Raw genomic sequence first — 15,334 nt, forward strand, 5'->3', positions numbered from 1 at the left:
ACTGTATATAGCTTATTGACTGTTTAATGAAAACCTGTGTGCAGGGCTCTCTGAGGCTTTCATAGGCAGAAAGCCTGCAAGTTCTGACCCCAAAGAACTCTCAGCACACCTGGCGAATACCCTGGTGCATTACACATGTTTGCATTCAGAGTGTGTTTAAGATTGAGATTATTTTTCCCTCATCTCTAAAATATGACCTTTGTGAAATTTAAAAATATAGTTAAGCAAGTAGAAGAAAAATTTTTTTTCCATAATCATAGCAATAGAACTGCTTTTAAATTGTTGGCATGTGTGTCCTTCGAGTTTGTTTTGATTTCCACTTAAAACAAAAATGTTTAGGTTCTGGTTTTGCATGTACTCAACATAGAGTTGTGCTTACTTTACCTGTCTGCATGTGCTTTCATCTGACCTATCTTTCCAGTTCATTGTGATGGCTGTAAAATGAATATTGAGTTCTTTAGTCTAATTTTAAAAGCAATATATGCAGAATTATAAAAAGTAATGCAGTGAAGGACAAAGAAGAAAAGAAACTTGCAGTCCTGCAGCCCATGAGAAATTATTGCTGAACGCTGGTACCTGTGCTTCTGTTGTCTGCCACGGACACATCTCCTTTTACATGTCTGCTTCACTGCCCTTTGCTTCCAGCTTGAGATGCTTCACGTTGCCAAGGAGCATGGAGTCTTCTTTTCTGTAGTTACAGGAACCAGCTGTGTGGCCCTGGACAAGTCACTTAACTTCTCTGGTGCAAACATGTGTAATGCACCACGGTATTCGCCAGGTGTGCTGCGAGTTCTTTTGGGTCAGAAATTGCAGGCTTTCTGCATATGAGGGCCTCAGAGAGCCCTGCACACAGGGCTCTCTATTAAGCAAATTAAAAGGATTAGCATAATTATTGCCAGGGTTACTCTCTGTCCTCCCTGTCCTGGTATAATTACCAGTTCTCTATGGAGGTAAATAGGCTGTGACTAAAGTTCTAAGAACCTGTGTTTTGCTAACTGCAAACACTTTGTAGACATGGATTTCTTCATTTTTTACTTAATTAAATGAGCATTCATTCCCGTCTATTTCTGTGGAGGTGGGTAGGGCATTTTCTGCACACAGAACCCACAGTGTCTGACGCAAAGATCTCACTTCCTTAGGCAGGCAGGATGCCCCTTGTTGTTGTTGGTTCTTGGCTGGTTTCTGCAGGGGAGCTTTGTGTGATTACCTTCAGGAGATCGTTTTATTACTCTTGCCGAGGAACCATGAAAGGCTTGTGTAGAGCCATAGGCCTCTGCAGTATCTCGACACATAAGAGTTTGGAGATGAATCATCTTGTACCAACAGGTTTAAAGGCATTGACACCTTAAAAAAAATCAAGATATTATTTGGAACCTCAATATATACAGCCTGTTGAGGTGGAGGTGCTTTGACTGGGATGGGGCCTGGGCCACAGTGACCTGTGCACTTGGCTTCCCCTGTGCCTGCCGCCAACCCTCCCTCAGCAGATGAAAAATCGAAGGCCAGCAGGATGAGCTGTGTCCACAAATGTGGACGGCCTTGGGTGAGGGGCTGGAGGGCCTCTGCGTTTGGGGGGAGTCACTGTGCCACTGCTGGTGTCACAGCGTGAGCAGGTGCTAGTTCCATCATCTGCATGGGCCTGGGTGGAAGGAGGTGGATAGATTTCCCTGAGGGGTGGGGGTTGGACAGTTGTCGGTACAGGGCGGATTGGAGCGGGAGGAGTTCGGACGTGGTCGGGCAGTGCCGTTCCAGTGAGGCGGCGGCGTCTGTCCACGGCAAGTTCATCCTGCTTGGTGGTAGCGTGGGGTGCGTGTGGAAGGAGGGTTGATGACGTGCTGAAGTGTGCATGCACCTTACTTTATCCTCCACACTTTATCCTCCACACTTTATCCTCCACGGGTAGACACTCTCCCACAAGTGCTACAATGGGTGTGCTTCTGTGTGCATATGCAAATATACACAATATTATAATATACATGTTCTATATGTATATTTATATATTGTCATTTACTGACTCATTTCTGTAAAACAGATTCACAAACTGACATTATTGTTAAAAAGTGAGTTAAAGCCATTAACCAGGAGGACTGTCTACTTTACATTGCTAAGTGAAGGTGAAAGATGCAGACAGATCTATTGATATAAGATGGCCTTGGTCCTCCGGTATATATGTAGTATGTCTGTGTCCCTGTGTGAACTTGTAGAAAGAGGTGAGGAAAAATACATCAGGCAGTTAACATTGGTGATTTCAGGCAAGGGGATGAGAAGGAAAAATACTGTAGCAAAATGGAGAAGTACTCATGGAACCATGTTCAACAAAAAACGCTGAGTACAAAATTCTGTCATTGCTAATATGCAGATGTTTAGTGATTGACTAGCTCTAGGGCAAGCAGTCAGGAACAGAGAAACAGTTTGCAGAAATGATGTGATTATGGACAGTTTTGGCCTTTGATTTTGTGGCTATCTTTAATATTGTTTTGTAGCTAATTTTTGATGAAAGGAAGGCAGTTGGGGCCATATAGTGGCAGGCCTTGAATGTGAGCTGAGTTGCTTATCTGTGGCGAAGCCATGAAGATAAGCTGAAAATTGCTGAAGAGGAGGTATCGATTTCAGTGGCACTGTGGAATAGCTTTCTGTGTAACTTAGTATGTTAAGTTTGGGACTCTTTTGATGTTCATCACCTAAGAAAATGTAATAACTAGAGAGGTTTTGAATTTGAAACGAGGTAGCCAACAGACAAGACTTTAATGTGTGAAAATATCATTATTATTCATTTGGTTTTATTATGCTGAAATTCAAACAGGGTAGCTTAGTAGAACATTGAATGAGAAATGTGTAGTTTTGGTGTGAGGATCAACTCAGCGGCACATTAGGGAAATTATCCTGTAGCTCAGTGTTTCTTGAGATTAAGGAGAGACCCTGAGAATTTTAAGTTAAAACTATAAAAAAGTAAAACATGAAACAGGTTGTACCATTTCTCATTTAACCTTAAGGTGTCAGAATGGTTTACTATCTTAATGTTAAAACATTCTGTAAAACTTTTATATTAAAGTTTAAGTCTTTTGTTTCTGCCTTTGGTTTTCAGTTGTACTGGAGAATCATGTAGTGACAGATGAAGATGAACCAGCTTTAAAGCGCCAACGATTAGAGATCAATTGCCAGGACCCTTCAATAAAGGTAAAAACACTAATATTTTATTATCAATATCTTCGTTTCCTAGGGCTGCCATTACAAATTGTCAAAAACTGGGGAGCCTAAAACAACAGCCTTGGAGACCAGAAGTCTGAACTCAAGGTGTGGGCGGGGCTGTGCATTCTCTAGAGGCTCTAGCGGGGGATCTTTCCTGCCTCTTCAGGGACTAGTGGCTCCAGATGTTCCTTGACTTGTGGCCACATCACTCCAGTCTCTGCCTTCATCCTCACATGGCCTTCTTCCTATGTGTCAGTGTCTGTTTCCCTTTCTCCTCTCTCTCTCTTTCTTTTTAATCCTCAACTGAGGACATGCTTAATGATTTTGGAGAGATGGGAAGGGAGGAAGAGAGGAAGAGAAACATTGATGTGAGAGAGAAACATCAACTGGTTGCCTCTTGTACACGCCCTGACTGGGGATGGAACCTGCAGCCTAGACATGTGTCCTGCCTGGGAATCGAACCTGTCACCTTTTGGTTTATGGGAGTCTGATGCTCCAACCAAGTGAGCCACACTGGACGGGGCACTTTCTCTTCTCTTATAAGGACATTGTTACTGATTTTGGTCATTCTAATCCAGGAAGATCTCACCTCTAGATCCTTGACTTAATTACATCTACAGAGACCCTTTTCCAAATAAGGCCCCATTTATATATTCTGGGGGTTAAGATTTAGATGTATCGTTTTTGGGAGTCACTGTTCAACCCTCTACATAATATATAAAGCCATTTTTCCCCTCAAAGATGATGAAAAATCAAAGTATTTAGATTGAGATTTCTGCCAAGTGAGGCGTTTTCTTATAGAACTGTAGGCCTGTTGTGGACATAAGGAAAGAACAATTTGTGTGGCTAATATTTCCCACCAGTGCTGAAGTACTTCTGTACTACCGTTTAAGCCACCTGAATTTTAAAGTTTACTAGATGTGGTCTTGGAAACCACTGAGTCAGTCAGTCATTGATTTTGGATTTGGGGGTTTACTTTTTTGTTTTAGTGTTTACAGAATCACAGAGATAAATATCAGCACATGTGAAATGTTTAAGAAAGCAATGCAAATGAAAACCATAGTATAGGAAGTAAAGGAAAAAAACAAAAAGAAAAAAAAAGGAGAGAAGAAAACCATAGTAGCTTTTCATGTAATCCCTCTATTTATATGGGGTGTCTGTTTAGAAATATTCATGTCCCCTGAAACTTAAGTTTGTTAACGAGGGGAAGTAGTATAAGCTTAAACATGTAGGTGATTTAAAGTATATTCACAGTTAAATTTCTGTTTCAGAATAATGGATCGAAGATGGCTGTGTTAGTAACAATAAATTATCATACTTTAAAATAAAATGCAGTTACAATTTTACCACCAGAGATACATTTATTATAAGAACAAGCAATACAGAAATGTATAAAGTAAAAAATGAAAGTGGCCCAGCCTCAGTCCTAGTTCAGCTATCAATAGGTTAGACTTTGAGGTTGGTTTGAATTACTGCCACGTGTGTGTGTACTGTTTGAAAAAGTTTGCTCACCAAATTTCCAACAACTCTGCAATGAATAGGTGTGAATGTTTATAGTTAAAGTCACTTGTATATAAAAGACTTTTTAAAAAATACTATTCTCTGCTTTTTTTGTGTTATTCATTTGTTTGATAATTGTTTTATTAGTACATAACTGCATTTTGTCCAAACCCCAGGCAGAATTATTTTAAATTTAGAATTAAAATAATAGTTTTACTGTATTTTAAGAATTCAGGAGCCAAATGTTAGATGTCTTCAAATAATAAAGAATAGTGGAGTTGTAAATGACTTTTTGTCAAGAATTCAGCCACCGGTGAGTGGTTCTAATGGTGGCTTACATTAGGGTGAACCATGGTCATTACCTCTTTGTAGACTACGGGTGATGGAATGTCTGCACTGTGTGCGTCTCTGCCTGGCTCCCTGTCACACACTTGCTTCAGTGTCCTGTTCTCTTGAAGGCAGTCAGCGGAGGATGTGTAGTTTGGCTCCTTGCTTTATATAATATGTCAGCATTCATGACGAGTCTCATTGGGGGCGTGATGGCTGGAGACAAAGTGCGCTGTTCGGACAGTGTATGGGTTTGGTTTACCGTATTGCCGCCCCTTATTGCCATATCTACCAGGCAGTTAGACAGATGCATTTACTTTCTTCCACAGCAGTTAAGCTCAGTCTGTTGAAAATGCACTGAATAAGAACATGCATTTTTTTCCTCTCCTGGGCCTTGACGCCAGCTGCATGATGTGATATTGCCCTAATTTTGCTATTTTGTTTCAGACGAGGAGAGCAGGCCCAGCTAATGCTGTAGGTAGATGGCATGTCCTGTCCGTCAGTCGGAGGCCAGCTTTTTACTTGGTGGGGCAGACAAGCTGAGGGAAAGATGAAAGAAAGGGAGATTTATTATTTTCAGCTGTTGACTCTCAAGCCAGCTTTTCTACTAAATTGAGCTATTGGATGCTTTATGAACTTGCTCCTAACTAGCACTCTGAATCCTTCTACCAGCTGGTGAGACCAGCTTAGGATAGGTATTTGCTGCACAGTGGAAGTCTGGCCTGAAAAAAATGCTTCTATCTGTATTCTTGTTGACTCATGGCAGGAATGGCAGTTATGGGAAGTGAAGGGCTTTCCTGTCAGGTGTGTATTTGATCCGTTTCTTGCATCTGGAGTCGTGCATGTCCCTGTTTATTGGAATCAGTTGGAGTTAGTAATTGGGACTTGGTTCAGAAATGGTAATCAAGTGTGAGGCAGCTCTTTATGTCAACCACTAGGTGGCAGACGTGCAGTTCATAACCTTCTTACCAAATTTCAGTATCAGGACAGTGCGGATAAAGTGAATGTGCAGGACCAATGGTTTCCATGCTATTTTGGTGTTGCATGTAAATATGTTTTTATAGTTAGAAAGATGTGACTAGTTTTAAATGTAAGTTTACTGATTAATAGAACATCCTAAAGACTATACATTTTTATTAAATGGACTAAGGATCGAAACTACACATAGAAGTAAAACCATAATTTAAGTAGTCACATTTTAAATACAAGAGGTTGAACTTGTTTACTCAAATGTTTTTGGCTTATAACTAAAGAGCTAAAGTGCAGGGATTGTTTTTATTGGCATAGATACAATTCAAATTAGGAAATAGCCATTTCATGTTCTTGGAACTGTTTCCTTAAGTTCAAGATATCCCTCCTGAAGTTTTTCTTTTTTTCACTTCCAGTCATTCCTGTATTCCATTAACCAGACAATATGCTTACGATTGGATAGCATTGAAGCCAAGCTGCAAGCTCTCGAGGCTACTTGTAAATCATTAGAGGAAAAGCTGGATCTGGTCACAAACAAGCAGCACAGTCCCATCCAAGTCCCCATGGTGGCAGGCTCCCCTCTCGGCGCGACGCAGACATGCAACAAAGTACGATGGTAAGAGCAGACCAGTGGGCTGCAGTCACCTCCTCACCCAGGCTCCCCAGAGCGCTTCCCCGACTGGTACTGCACACGAGGGCATCTGCCCCCGCAGTTTCACGTCCTTCTTTCACTTAGACCCAAGCTCAACGCATGACACCCTGCTGGCCTGGCTGGGAGTCCTTCTCACAAGTTCTTTCTGACATAAACCAGACTGGGTCGTCTTTTCTTTGGAATTAACCCATCCAGTCTTTGAAGACGTACATTTCTCTTACTTCCTTTCTTTAATATTATTATTGTTTTTTCTATCTGATAAACCCTTAGATATTTTCTCCATAGTAGTATTTATAAGTTTTACTTGAGTATATCAAATTTTCCATTCACGTCTGTAGTTTTTATTGTGCTAATTTAAAAAAAAAATTAGGGCCCTATCTTAGTGGGATGTATAGTAGTGTATGTGCTGTTTGAGTGGAAACTTTATGAAGACTCTGGTTAGATTGGAAAGATGTCTCAAAATCTTTGACCTGTTTATATATTTGTTAGTCCACAGCACCCTGTCACCTCTTTGAGCTCCTGAGACAAGCTAACGCTCAGGCTCTGGGCAGCAGTTCCATTCATCCTATTGGCATTTTTATGCTTTCCCACAGCTGACTGCAACAAAGCCATATTTTTGGCAGTGTTAAAATTTGTCTTTGTACTTGACAAGAGCTTGAATTGTTTTTATTGAGACCACCTCTGTTGTGGTTCTCTGGATTGACTGCTGCCTCCTGCCCTGTGTGTCCATGAGGGGCGAGGGCAGTGGGATGCTGGGGGTGGGGTGGGAGGCATCATGGTAGATGCAGAGGAGTGGGAGCCACAGTGAGACAGAAGGACAGTGGCTGGCCTTGCTGCCAGGGTTGCCTGGGTTCCGTCCTGCCCGTGTGCTCTGGAAACAGGAGCGGCATTAGGGGCTTTGTGGACTTTCCAGGGAATGTGGGATTGAGGAGCTCCTGGTTGGGATGCTCACAAACATGCCTCAGTGTCAAGGTGGTCACCTGTCCTGGCTTGTCTGGGACAGCTGTGTGATGATGCCTGCTGGGTGGGCATAATTAATAGTGTCTCCTTTAACTTTCAAAAATATCCTGGTGTGTTTGAAACACCACACACCCTTAAACCTGATTTCCAGCTGGCCGTCAAGGACTCTGGGGATCTCCTTCCCCCGAGGGGAACCAGGCGCAGTCCCTGGTGTTGCTGTGAGACGGGGTCTTTTGCCTCGGTTTCTGTTTTGTCCTAACAGACCACCCACGTGTTTGCCCCCAGCAAACATTTGTTGAACATGCCCTCTGTGCAGGCAGTGAGTCTCACACCTGTCAGACCCAGTGCCATTTTTTTTTTAAGAATAATTTTTTTGTAATTCTCTCTTATTGTAAAACGCAATGTTTAGAAAAGATAATTTATAATTAAAATATGAATATAATGCCTTTAGTGTAATGGGAGGAGAAAGAGAAGGACAGCAGTGCATAATAAAGTAACATGTGTTTCGCTGTGAAAGCAGTTGGGTGAGATACACGAGGAGGCAGTAAACAGGTCAAATGCCCAGACCTCCCGTGTCGAGTCCTGGTGACTCGCACTATTTGGGCCGGAATATTATACAAGGAGCAAGTTTGCTGAAGTTTCAAATAAAGCAAAGTATAATTTTTTTTCTAGATTTGAACAGTAGTTGAATTCCTGGAAAATTCAAGTTTTACAACTATCTAAAAATATTTTGTATATAAATGTAGACTAGAGTAAGATTCTGGGATAAGAGTTAGAAGCAGGTGTTTTTACTCATGTGAATGTCTGGGACATTTGAACTTTGTGCAGGAAGATTTTTTTTTGTTGTTGTTAGTTGAGCCTGATTCATGCATTGAAGGATGTCTTAACCTTCTTGGCCTATACCCACTAAATCTCAGTGGTATCCCTTAATTCTGATAATCAGATATGTCCCATTGGATTTCAACACACACCCGCCCCTCCATTGCTCTAAGTGATAAGACAAGAATGAATGACATGCTTCCTGTCCGTTAATAAGAAGCTTGCATGTTCTAAGAATGATCTTCCTTGGTCGGATATCACTTCTTTAGCTGTATTTGCAAGAGGTAATCTTTGTGAAATGAGTCAGGGGAAGTGTTGACAAAATCTGTCTATTCATATTCTGCCTTCGATTATATGTGATGGTTCCATCAGGGTCAGGTGGTCGAGGGCGAGTGCCCAGGGACTGAAGAGCTATTGCAGCTGCGATTTGGACCTCCACAGTGACTTGTTTTGGGGGTTCCTTGCATGTCAGGAGGGATGTTTTGGGAGAACAGGCCTCTGCCCATCATTAGTTACTCTGGTTTGAAACCTCTGGGATATCCTGGACCAAGTCAGATAGTTGTGTTGATTTCCAATTTCCAGTTTCATCAGCTTTAAAAAGACCAGAAAAAGGTGACTTCGGCTAGCTCTGGGGCCCATTAGTTTCCCTCTGTTCTCATGGTAAAACTGCCCACGCTCACTTGTGCAGGTGTGTGGGAGAGAGGTGGGCACCAACTCTGTTGAAGTTGTCCCTGCTGAATGGTGTGCCAGGTTACTTTGGATTTTGAGTTGTTTGACAACAGAGCTGCTTGGGTAAAGGCCTTTCCAGGCTGCAGGGGCCACCATCTCTCTGGCTTTCTGCAGCATTATAGCCATTGTGGGGCTGGTGGGAAGAAACATTAGCAACTTTCCTGGTCAGAAATTTCACCATGCTTCCCTCTGTGGGGGAAAAGATTTTATTATTTAGAGGCTTGCCGTGGTTTTCTCTGTGTGGTAAAGTCAAGTTTTCTAATACTAATTCAGGTGTATAATCTAGTTAGGTTTTCTAGTTTTAAAGAATTGTATTGTTGTGATAAAATTAACCTATTATAGAATACACTTATTGTATATTGGAACAAGGTCTATTAATATTGTTACTACAACCATTATTAATAAAAGTTAATGTAAGATTAATCATTAGAAGGAAAAATTATTCCTCCATTTTCTCATAGGCATAGTTTTGAATAGGATGTATGTGAATGATTTTTAAAGAAGATACTACATCTGGCATTTCTTTCTGGGTAAGTTCTGGAAATAAAAAAATTGCCAACAATTGAAAGCTGTTATAAAAATTTTGGTGAGAATTAAAGGATAAGAATTTAACCCCAGTATATTAATGAAAAAAAAATATTTAAATTAGAAAGTACTAATGTGCAAACACATATAAATAAATGAGAATTGTATGCTTTAAATGTGGGTAGTGGAATTTAGAAAGGAAAAATCTCCAAAAACAGTTAAAAATTGGTTAACATTCTGAGTAATAAGGTACTTCTATTACAAATTATGTATTTTGGGCCTCAGATATTTAAAGTAAAGATTAGAACTAAATAAGTCCTAGATTATTTTATATCCCAATAGTATGCTTTTCGAAATTTCTTAAGAGTCCTTAGGCTCACTTGAATTTGTTGGGAAGTCTGAGTGTAACCTCACAGCCTAAATGCTGACACGGTAAAGGTCTTTTCAGTTATAATGAGGCCTCTGGATAGTGGGTGACAGGCTGTTTGCTGAAATGCCACGCTCCCTTCCCTTTGGAGAGGCTGCACATGGCCTAGAGCCAGCCCCACCTGCAAGGGGTGGGTGCAGCCTCTCAGCTGTGGGGCCCACCTTTGAATCCCTCTGCATACCAGAATCCACTCACCTGTTGGTTATTTCTAATTAAAACTGTCCTGGAATAGATTGTGCTATCAGCTCTGAGTGGACTGCTGCCAACCTCAACTGGAATTTTGGATCTTGATTTTCAGATTCCACACCTGAATGAGATTCTCTAAATAAATTCAAGAAAGAAAGAAAGCAAATCTTTTTCTTTGATGCTAAAGCTTAATCATTGTAGTAAAAATGTGAGGTTACTTGGATGGGGTCTCACCCAGCAATGGTGTTCTACTTGGATAGAAAAATGGACTTGAATTCTTTTAGGTAGGTGCTTTTTTCTTCCTTGCAAGTGTGCCCATAATTTGCATTAGGCTTATTGTAATTCCAGGAGTAGCAGCTTGAGGTTTTAACTCTAAAGCTGTTTGGCATTGGTACGGGGGAGGTCTGTAGGGAGGAGGCGAGGCTCATCCTTTACATGCCCAGCTGGGACTGCAGGGATCAAGGGTAGGGACAGGGACATTTATACTAGAGAACAGTGTGAAAACCCCCTTTTTGCACTTTTTTGAGTTCCGACATAGAGTCATTTGAAGAAAGTGTGGTAGTAGGACACCATAAGTAGGACACAGCTAAGCCTGGTGTTGGCCTGATGTGGAATGCCAGCGTGACTGCATGGACACAGTCCACGGCCATGGATGAAACAGCTGCTTGCCAAGTGGAATCTTGCAGAAACAGACTATTCGATAAGTCAGATAGCAACTCAAAACCCAGATGTTTTGGTTTTGTTTTCATTAACTGAACATACTTGACTAGGAAAATGTTTGTTTCTTATTTTTCAAAGCAATAGATTTCTAGTTTGTTATTTTTATTTTTATTTTTGTATGCACAAGTGGTTTGTTTTTATTGGGATGAGATGTACATAACAGATTTTTATTTTTTTGAATAGGAAATTTTTTTTTTTAAAGATTTTATTTATTTCAGAGAGAGGGGAAGAAAGGGAGAAAGGGAGAGAAACATCGATGTATGAGAGATACATTGATTAGTTCCTTCTCACATGCCACCAACTAGGGGACCTTGCCCTCAACCCAGGCATGTGCCCTGACTGGGAATCGAACTGGTGACCTTTGGGTCACAGGCAGGCACTCAGTCCGCTGAGTCACACCAGCCAGGGCCAGACTTTTATTTTTAAAAGCTTAAACATTTTTTTTACAGCTTTAGTGTGTTTCTATGATTTTAAAATGATTGTAATAAATTAGAGGCTTCTTTATAATCCTCTAAAAAGAAAAAAGTGATTTCTTTTAAAGTTTTTCTTACAGAGAGAGGTATCTGTAAGAACAGAGTCACTCAGATGACCACTAAGACGCAGTGAGCTGAGAAGCAGAGGTTTATTGGGGAGATCAGCAAGCGGGTAAAACTACCACGGGTGGTCAGGGCTCCGCCTTTCTAGGGGGGAAGGGGGTTGCTTTTATAGGGGGAGAGTGAAGAGGGGAATTTTCTTGTGAGCCTTGTCAGCTGTTCGGCCTTCTGGCAGCTGCGATTGTGACAGACCGATCAAAACAGGTTTCAGCTTGATACATCCTGTCATCTCACAGACAGCTGCAGGCAGACTATGGGGCCATGGGGTCTCCAGGTCTGGGGATGTCAGTATCATGTAAGACATACGGAAGGGCAAAATTCTTTTCCCTCTAAACTGATTATCGATCCACAGAAAATTGAAATATTTGATCAAGAAATTATTTAAATTCCCTTTAGTATGCTGGTTGATGGTTCTCTGTTTTGCTTCCTAGAGGGTCTTTTGTTTTAAATGTTGATGGATATTTGTGGAAAGACTGTTATGGTCTTTTGACTGTTATGGTCGTGGCTCCTGGGTAGAGAGAGGTCTAAGGTTGTTTGGATTGTGATGGAATGGTTTGGTTTCAGCCATGAAGGACTTGTTTAATACTTTCCTGATCAAATTTTGAATTTTTGATGTTTCCATTTAATTTTGTACACATATGATTTCTATTCTTGACTGGTCTGTACTACCGCACACACCTGCAGACTTTTGCTGATTTTGTTGTGATTTCCTGTACATGTCATGGCTGAGTACTAATCAAAGAATACATGTAATTTACACAAACAATTTAGGGAATCATTAACATAATCTGATGACTCAAATACAGTCTAATAAAACAGATGATAAATAAACATAGTCAAACATTTTAATAGATTGTGCATGTTTTCATAATTTGTTGTACTTAAGGTTTTAGAATAACTCATACCTCAGTGACTGGGATTGAGTTGGATCTGTAGACTAATTTGGAGAGAATTGCTCTCTTCACACCATGGAGTGTTCTGGTACATGAACATGGGTCACCCTCTCTCATTATGTAGGTCTTTAATTTTTGTCAGCAGTGTTGTGTAGTTTTTAGTGTACAAATTTTATACATATTTTGTTAAATTTATCTCTAAGTACTTTGTATTTGTAGATGCTGTCATAAATGGTATTGTATTTTAAATTTCACTGTCAAGTTGTTGATTGGTAGTGTATAGAAATAAAATAGATTTTTCTGTACTGACCATTATCCTGTATCATTGCTAAATTCACTCATTTTAGGAGCTTTTCTGTAGGGATTTAAAAAATGTGTGTGGTCATGTTGTTTTTAAATAACAAGTTTTATTTCCTATCAAGTTTCTATATCATTTCTTACTTTGCTGCACTGGCTAGCATCTCCATTACAGTGTATTTTTAAAAAATATTTTGCCCTAGATCTGATCTTTGAGTAAAAGCATCTCATCTTTCACCATTAAATGTGATGTTAGTTGTTAATTTTTCATAGATGCTCTTTGTCAGGTCGAAGAAGTTCCCTTCTATTTCTGATTTCATGAAAGTTCTATTATTATTTTTTGTGGTAGTTTATCATGAGCAGGTTTTGAATTTTCACATGCTTTTAATGTATCTGCTTGAGATGATCTTATGTTTTTTCTTCTTGATTCTCCTGTTAAACTGAATTACACTGATTGATTTTGAATGCTAGATTAACCTTGCATTTTCGTTAAGATAAACCTGACTTGATCATAGTGTATTACCCTTTTTATATATTTTTGGATTGAGTTGCTGATATTTAGTTAAGTGTTTTTGCCTCTATGTTCATGAGGTATATTAATCTGTAGTTTTTGTTGTTGTTGTTGTTGGGGGTGGGGGGGAACACGTCTTTATCTGTTTTATCAGGTTAATGCTAGCCTCAAAAAGTGAGCTGGTAATTGTCCCTTATTGTCTGTTTTCTGAATGTGTTTCTATAGTTTTAGTTTTATTTCTTCTTTAACTATTTGATAGGATTTTCCAGTGAAGCTATTTGTGCTTAGATTTTAGTTAGGAATTCAATTTCTTTAATAAATACAGAATTTTAGTAAATGTAGAACCGCTTGAGTCAATGTTGTTTATAACTCTCAAGGGGTTTCCCCTTTTCATTTAACTTCTAAAATACATTAGCGTAATATTTTTCATAATATCCCTTAAATGCCTACAGGACCACATGACATTTAGGTGCCATGTCTTGATAGTTTTTTTGGCTTTTCTTGTTATGACTTTTTGAGGAGTTCTGGTAGGGAGTTTTATAGAATGTCCTGCAAATGGGATTTGTCTGATGCTTTTCTCATAATAAGACATGGATTGTGGGTTTTTTTGAAGGAAGACCACAGAGGTGAAGTGCCTTTCTGATCGTATCTTATCAAGGGTGTGTGTCATCATGACTGTTGCTGTTGGTGTTGACATGGATCACCGGGCTGAGGAGCGTTTGTCGGGTTTCCCCACTGTGCACTTGCTGTTCGTCCCCCCTCCCCTTCCAGCCCGTGCTCTCTGGAAGTGGGGAGTCATGCTGCATCTCCTGGCAGGTAGAATATCTGTACAACTCTGTTGTGGGAGATTTGTCTTTTCTTCCCCATTTATTAATTTAGTCAATCATTTATAATGGATATTTATTTTATACTTTGAGTTAGAATCCAATACAGATAATCCTCAATTTACAATGGTTCGACTTAGGATTTTTCGACTTTACAATGGTGCAGAAGCGATACGCATTCAGTAGAAACCATACTTAGAATTTTGAATTCTGATATTTTCCTGGGCTAGTGATATGCAATGTGATACTCGTGTGATGCTGGGCAGTGGCAGCAAGCCACTGGTCTCGGTCAGCCATGCAGTCACCAGGGTCCACAACTGATGCACTACAGTGTACCCACTGTGTTAGGAGATTGCCCACTGCAGGCTAATGTGTGTGTTCGGAGCACTTTTAAGGCAGGCTGGGCTAAACTATGATGTTTGGTAAGTTAGGTGTATTAAATGCATTTTTGACTAAATGATGTTTTTGATTTACAATGGGTTTATTGGGATATAATCCTCTCATAAGTTGAAAAACATCTGTACTATTGGTCTGGCCTGAAAGTTCGTTTAGTTATTTTCATAAAATAAAAGATACACTTTAATTTTCACCAATAACTTTATTGACTTGGATATTTTAAGTATTTTGGCTAATCTCCCTCATGGTATAACGTTGATTGCTCTGTTAATATCTTGATTTGATCGCTATCGGCTTCAACTGGTCTACCTGACCATGGAGCATTGTCTAGAAAGAAATTTCTAGCATGAAACTTCATAAACCATTTTTGACACATTTGATCAGTCACAGCATCTTCTCTATACACTTGTCTTTCAGCTGCATTTTTACCTTTCTTGAAATAATAAAGCATAATATGCCAAAAATGTTGCTCATTTTCTTCCATCTTCAATATTTTGATACTTTTTTTAAATGCACACTGGTTTGACAACTGTCACAATACAGTCTAACAAAATTGTCTCAAAAATGAAGTTAAAGATGACCAAGTGCTATTAGAGCCATCTCATGGGAAAAAGAACAAACTTGTTGGCTAACCCAGTACTTTATTTTGTTTCTCAAATTGTTCCAACTTTGGCCATTGGAAGCACTTTCAGGTGGCTCCTGTGGCTTTTTGACACCCCCACCCCCTACCCCAACACTGTGGGATTATTTTTGATCCGAGTACTCCCTTATGTTCTGGCACCATCAGACACTCAGGCTCACTCATCTTGTGTGTTTG

General features: G+C 40.0%; 1 protein-coding gene across 1 annotated transcript in view; it reads left to right on the forward strand.

Annotated features, from left to right (window-relative positions):
• BANP (BTG3 associated nuclear protein) overlaps nucleotides 1–15,334 on the forward strand; it is a 130,128-nt gene that overhangs the window by 30,757 nt on the left and 84,037 nt on the right. Inside the window, exons 3-4 of the mRNA XM_090259613.1 lie at nucleotides 3,086–3,177; nucleotides 6,402–6,601. Coding sequence (XP_090115739.1) covers nucleotides 3,086–3,177; nucleotides 6,402–6,601 — 292 coding nt within the window. The remainder of the gene's footprint in view (nucleotides 1–3,085; nucleotides 3,178–6,401; nucleotides 6,602–15,334) is intronic.

The sequence above is a fragment of the Furipterus horrens genome, unplaced genomic scaffold (assembly GCF_987537825.1).
Source record: "Furipterus horrens unplaced genomic scaffold, mFurHor1.1.pri manual_scaffold_13, whole genome shotgun sequence".
Taxonomy (NCBI): Eukaryota; Metazoa; Chordata; class Mammalia; order Chiroptera; family Furipteridae; genus Furipterus; species Furipterus horrens.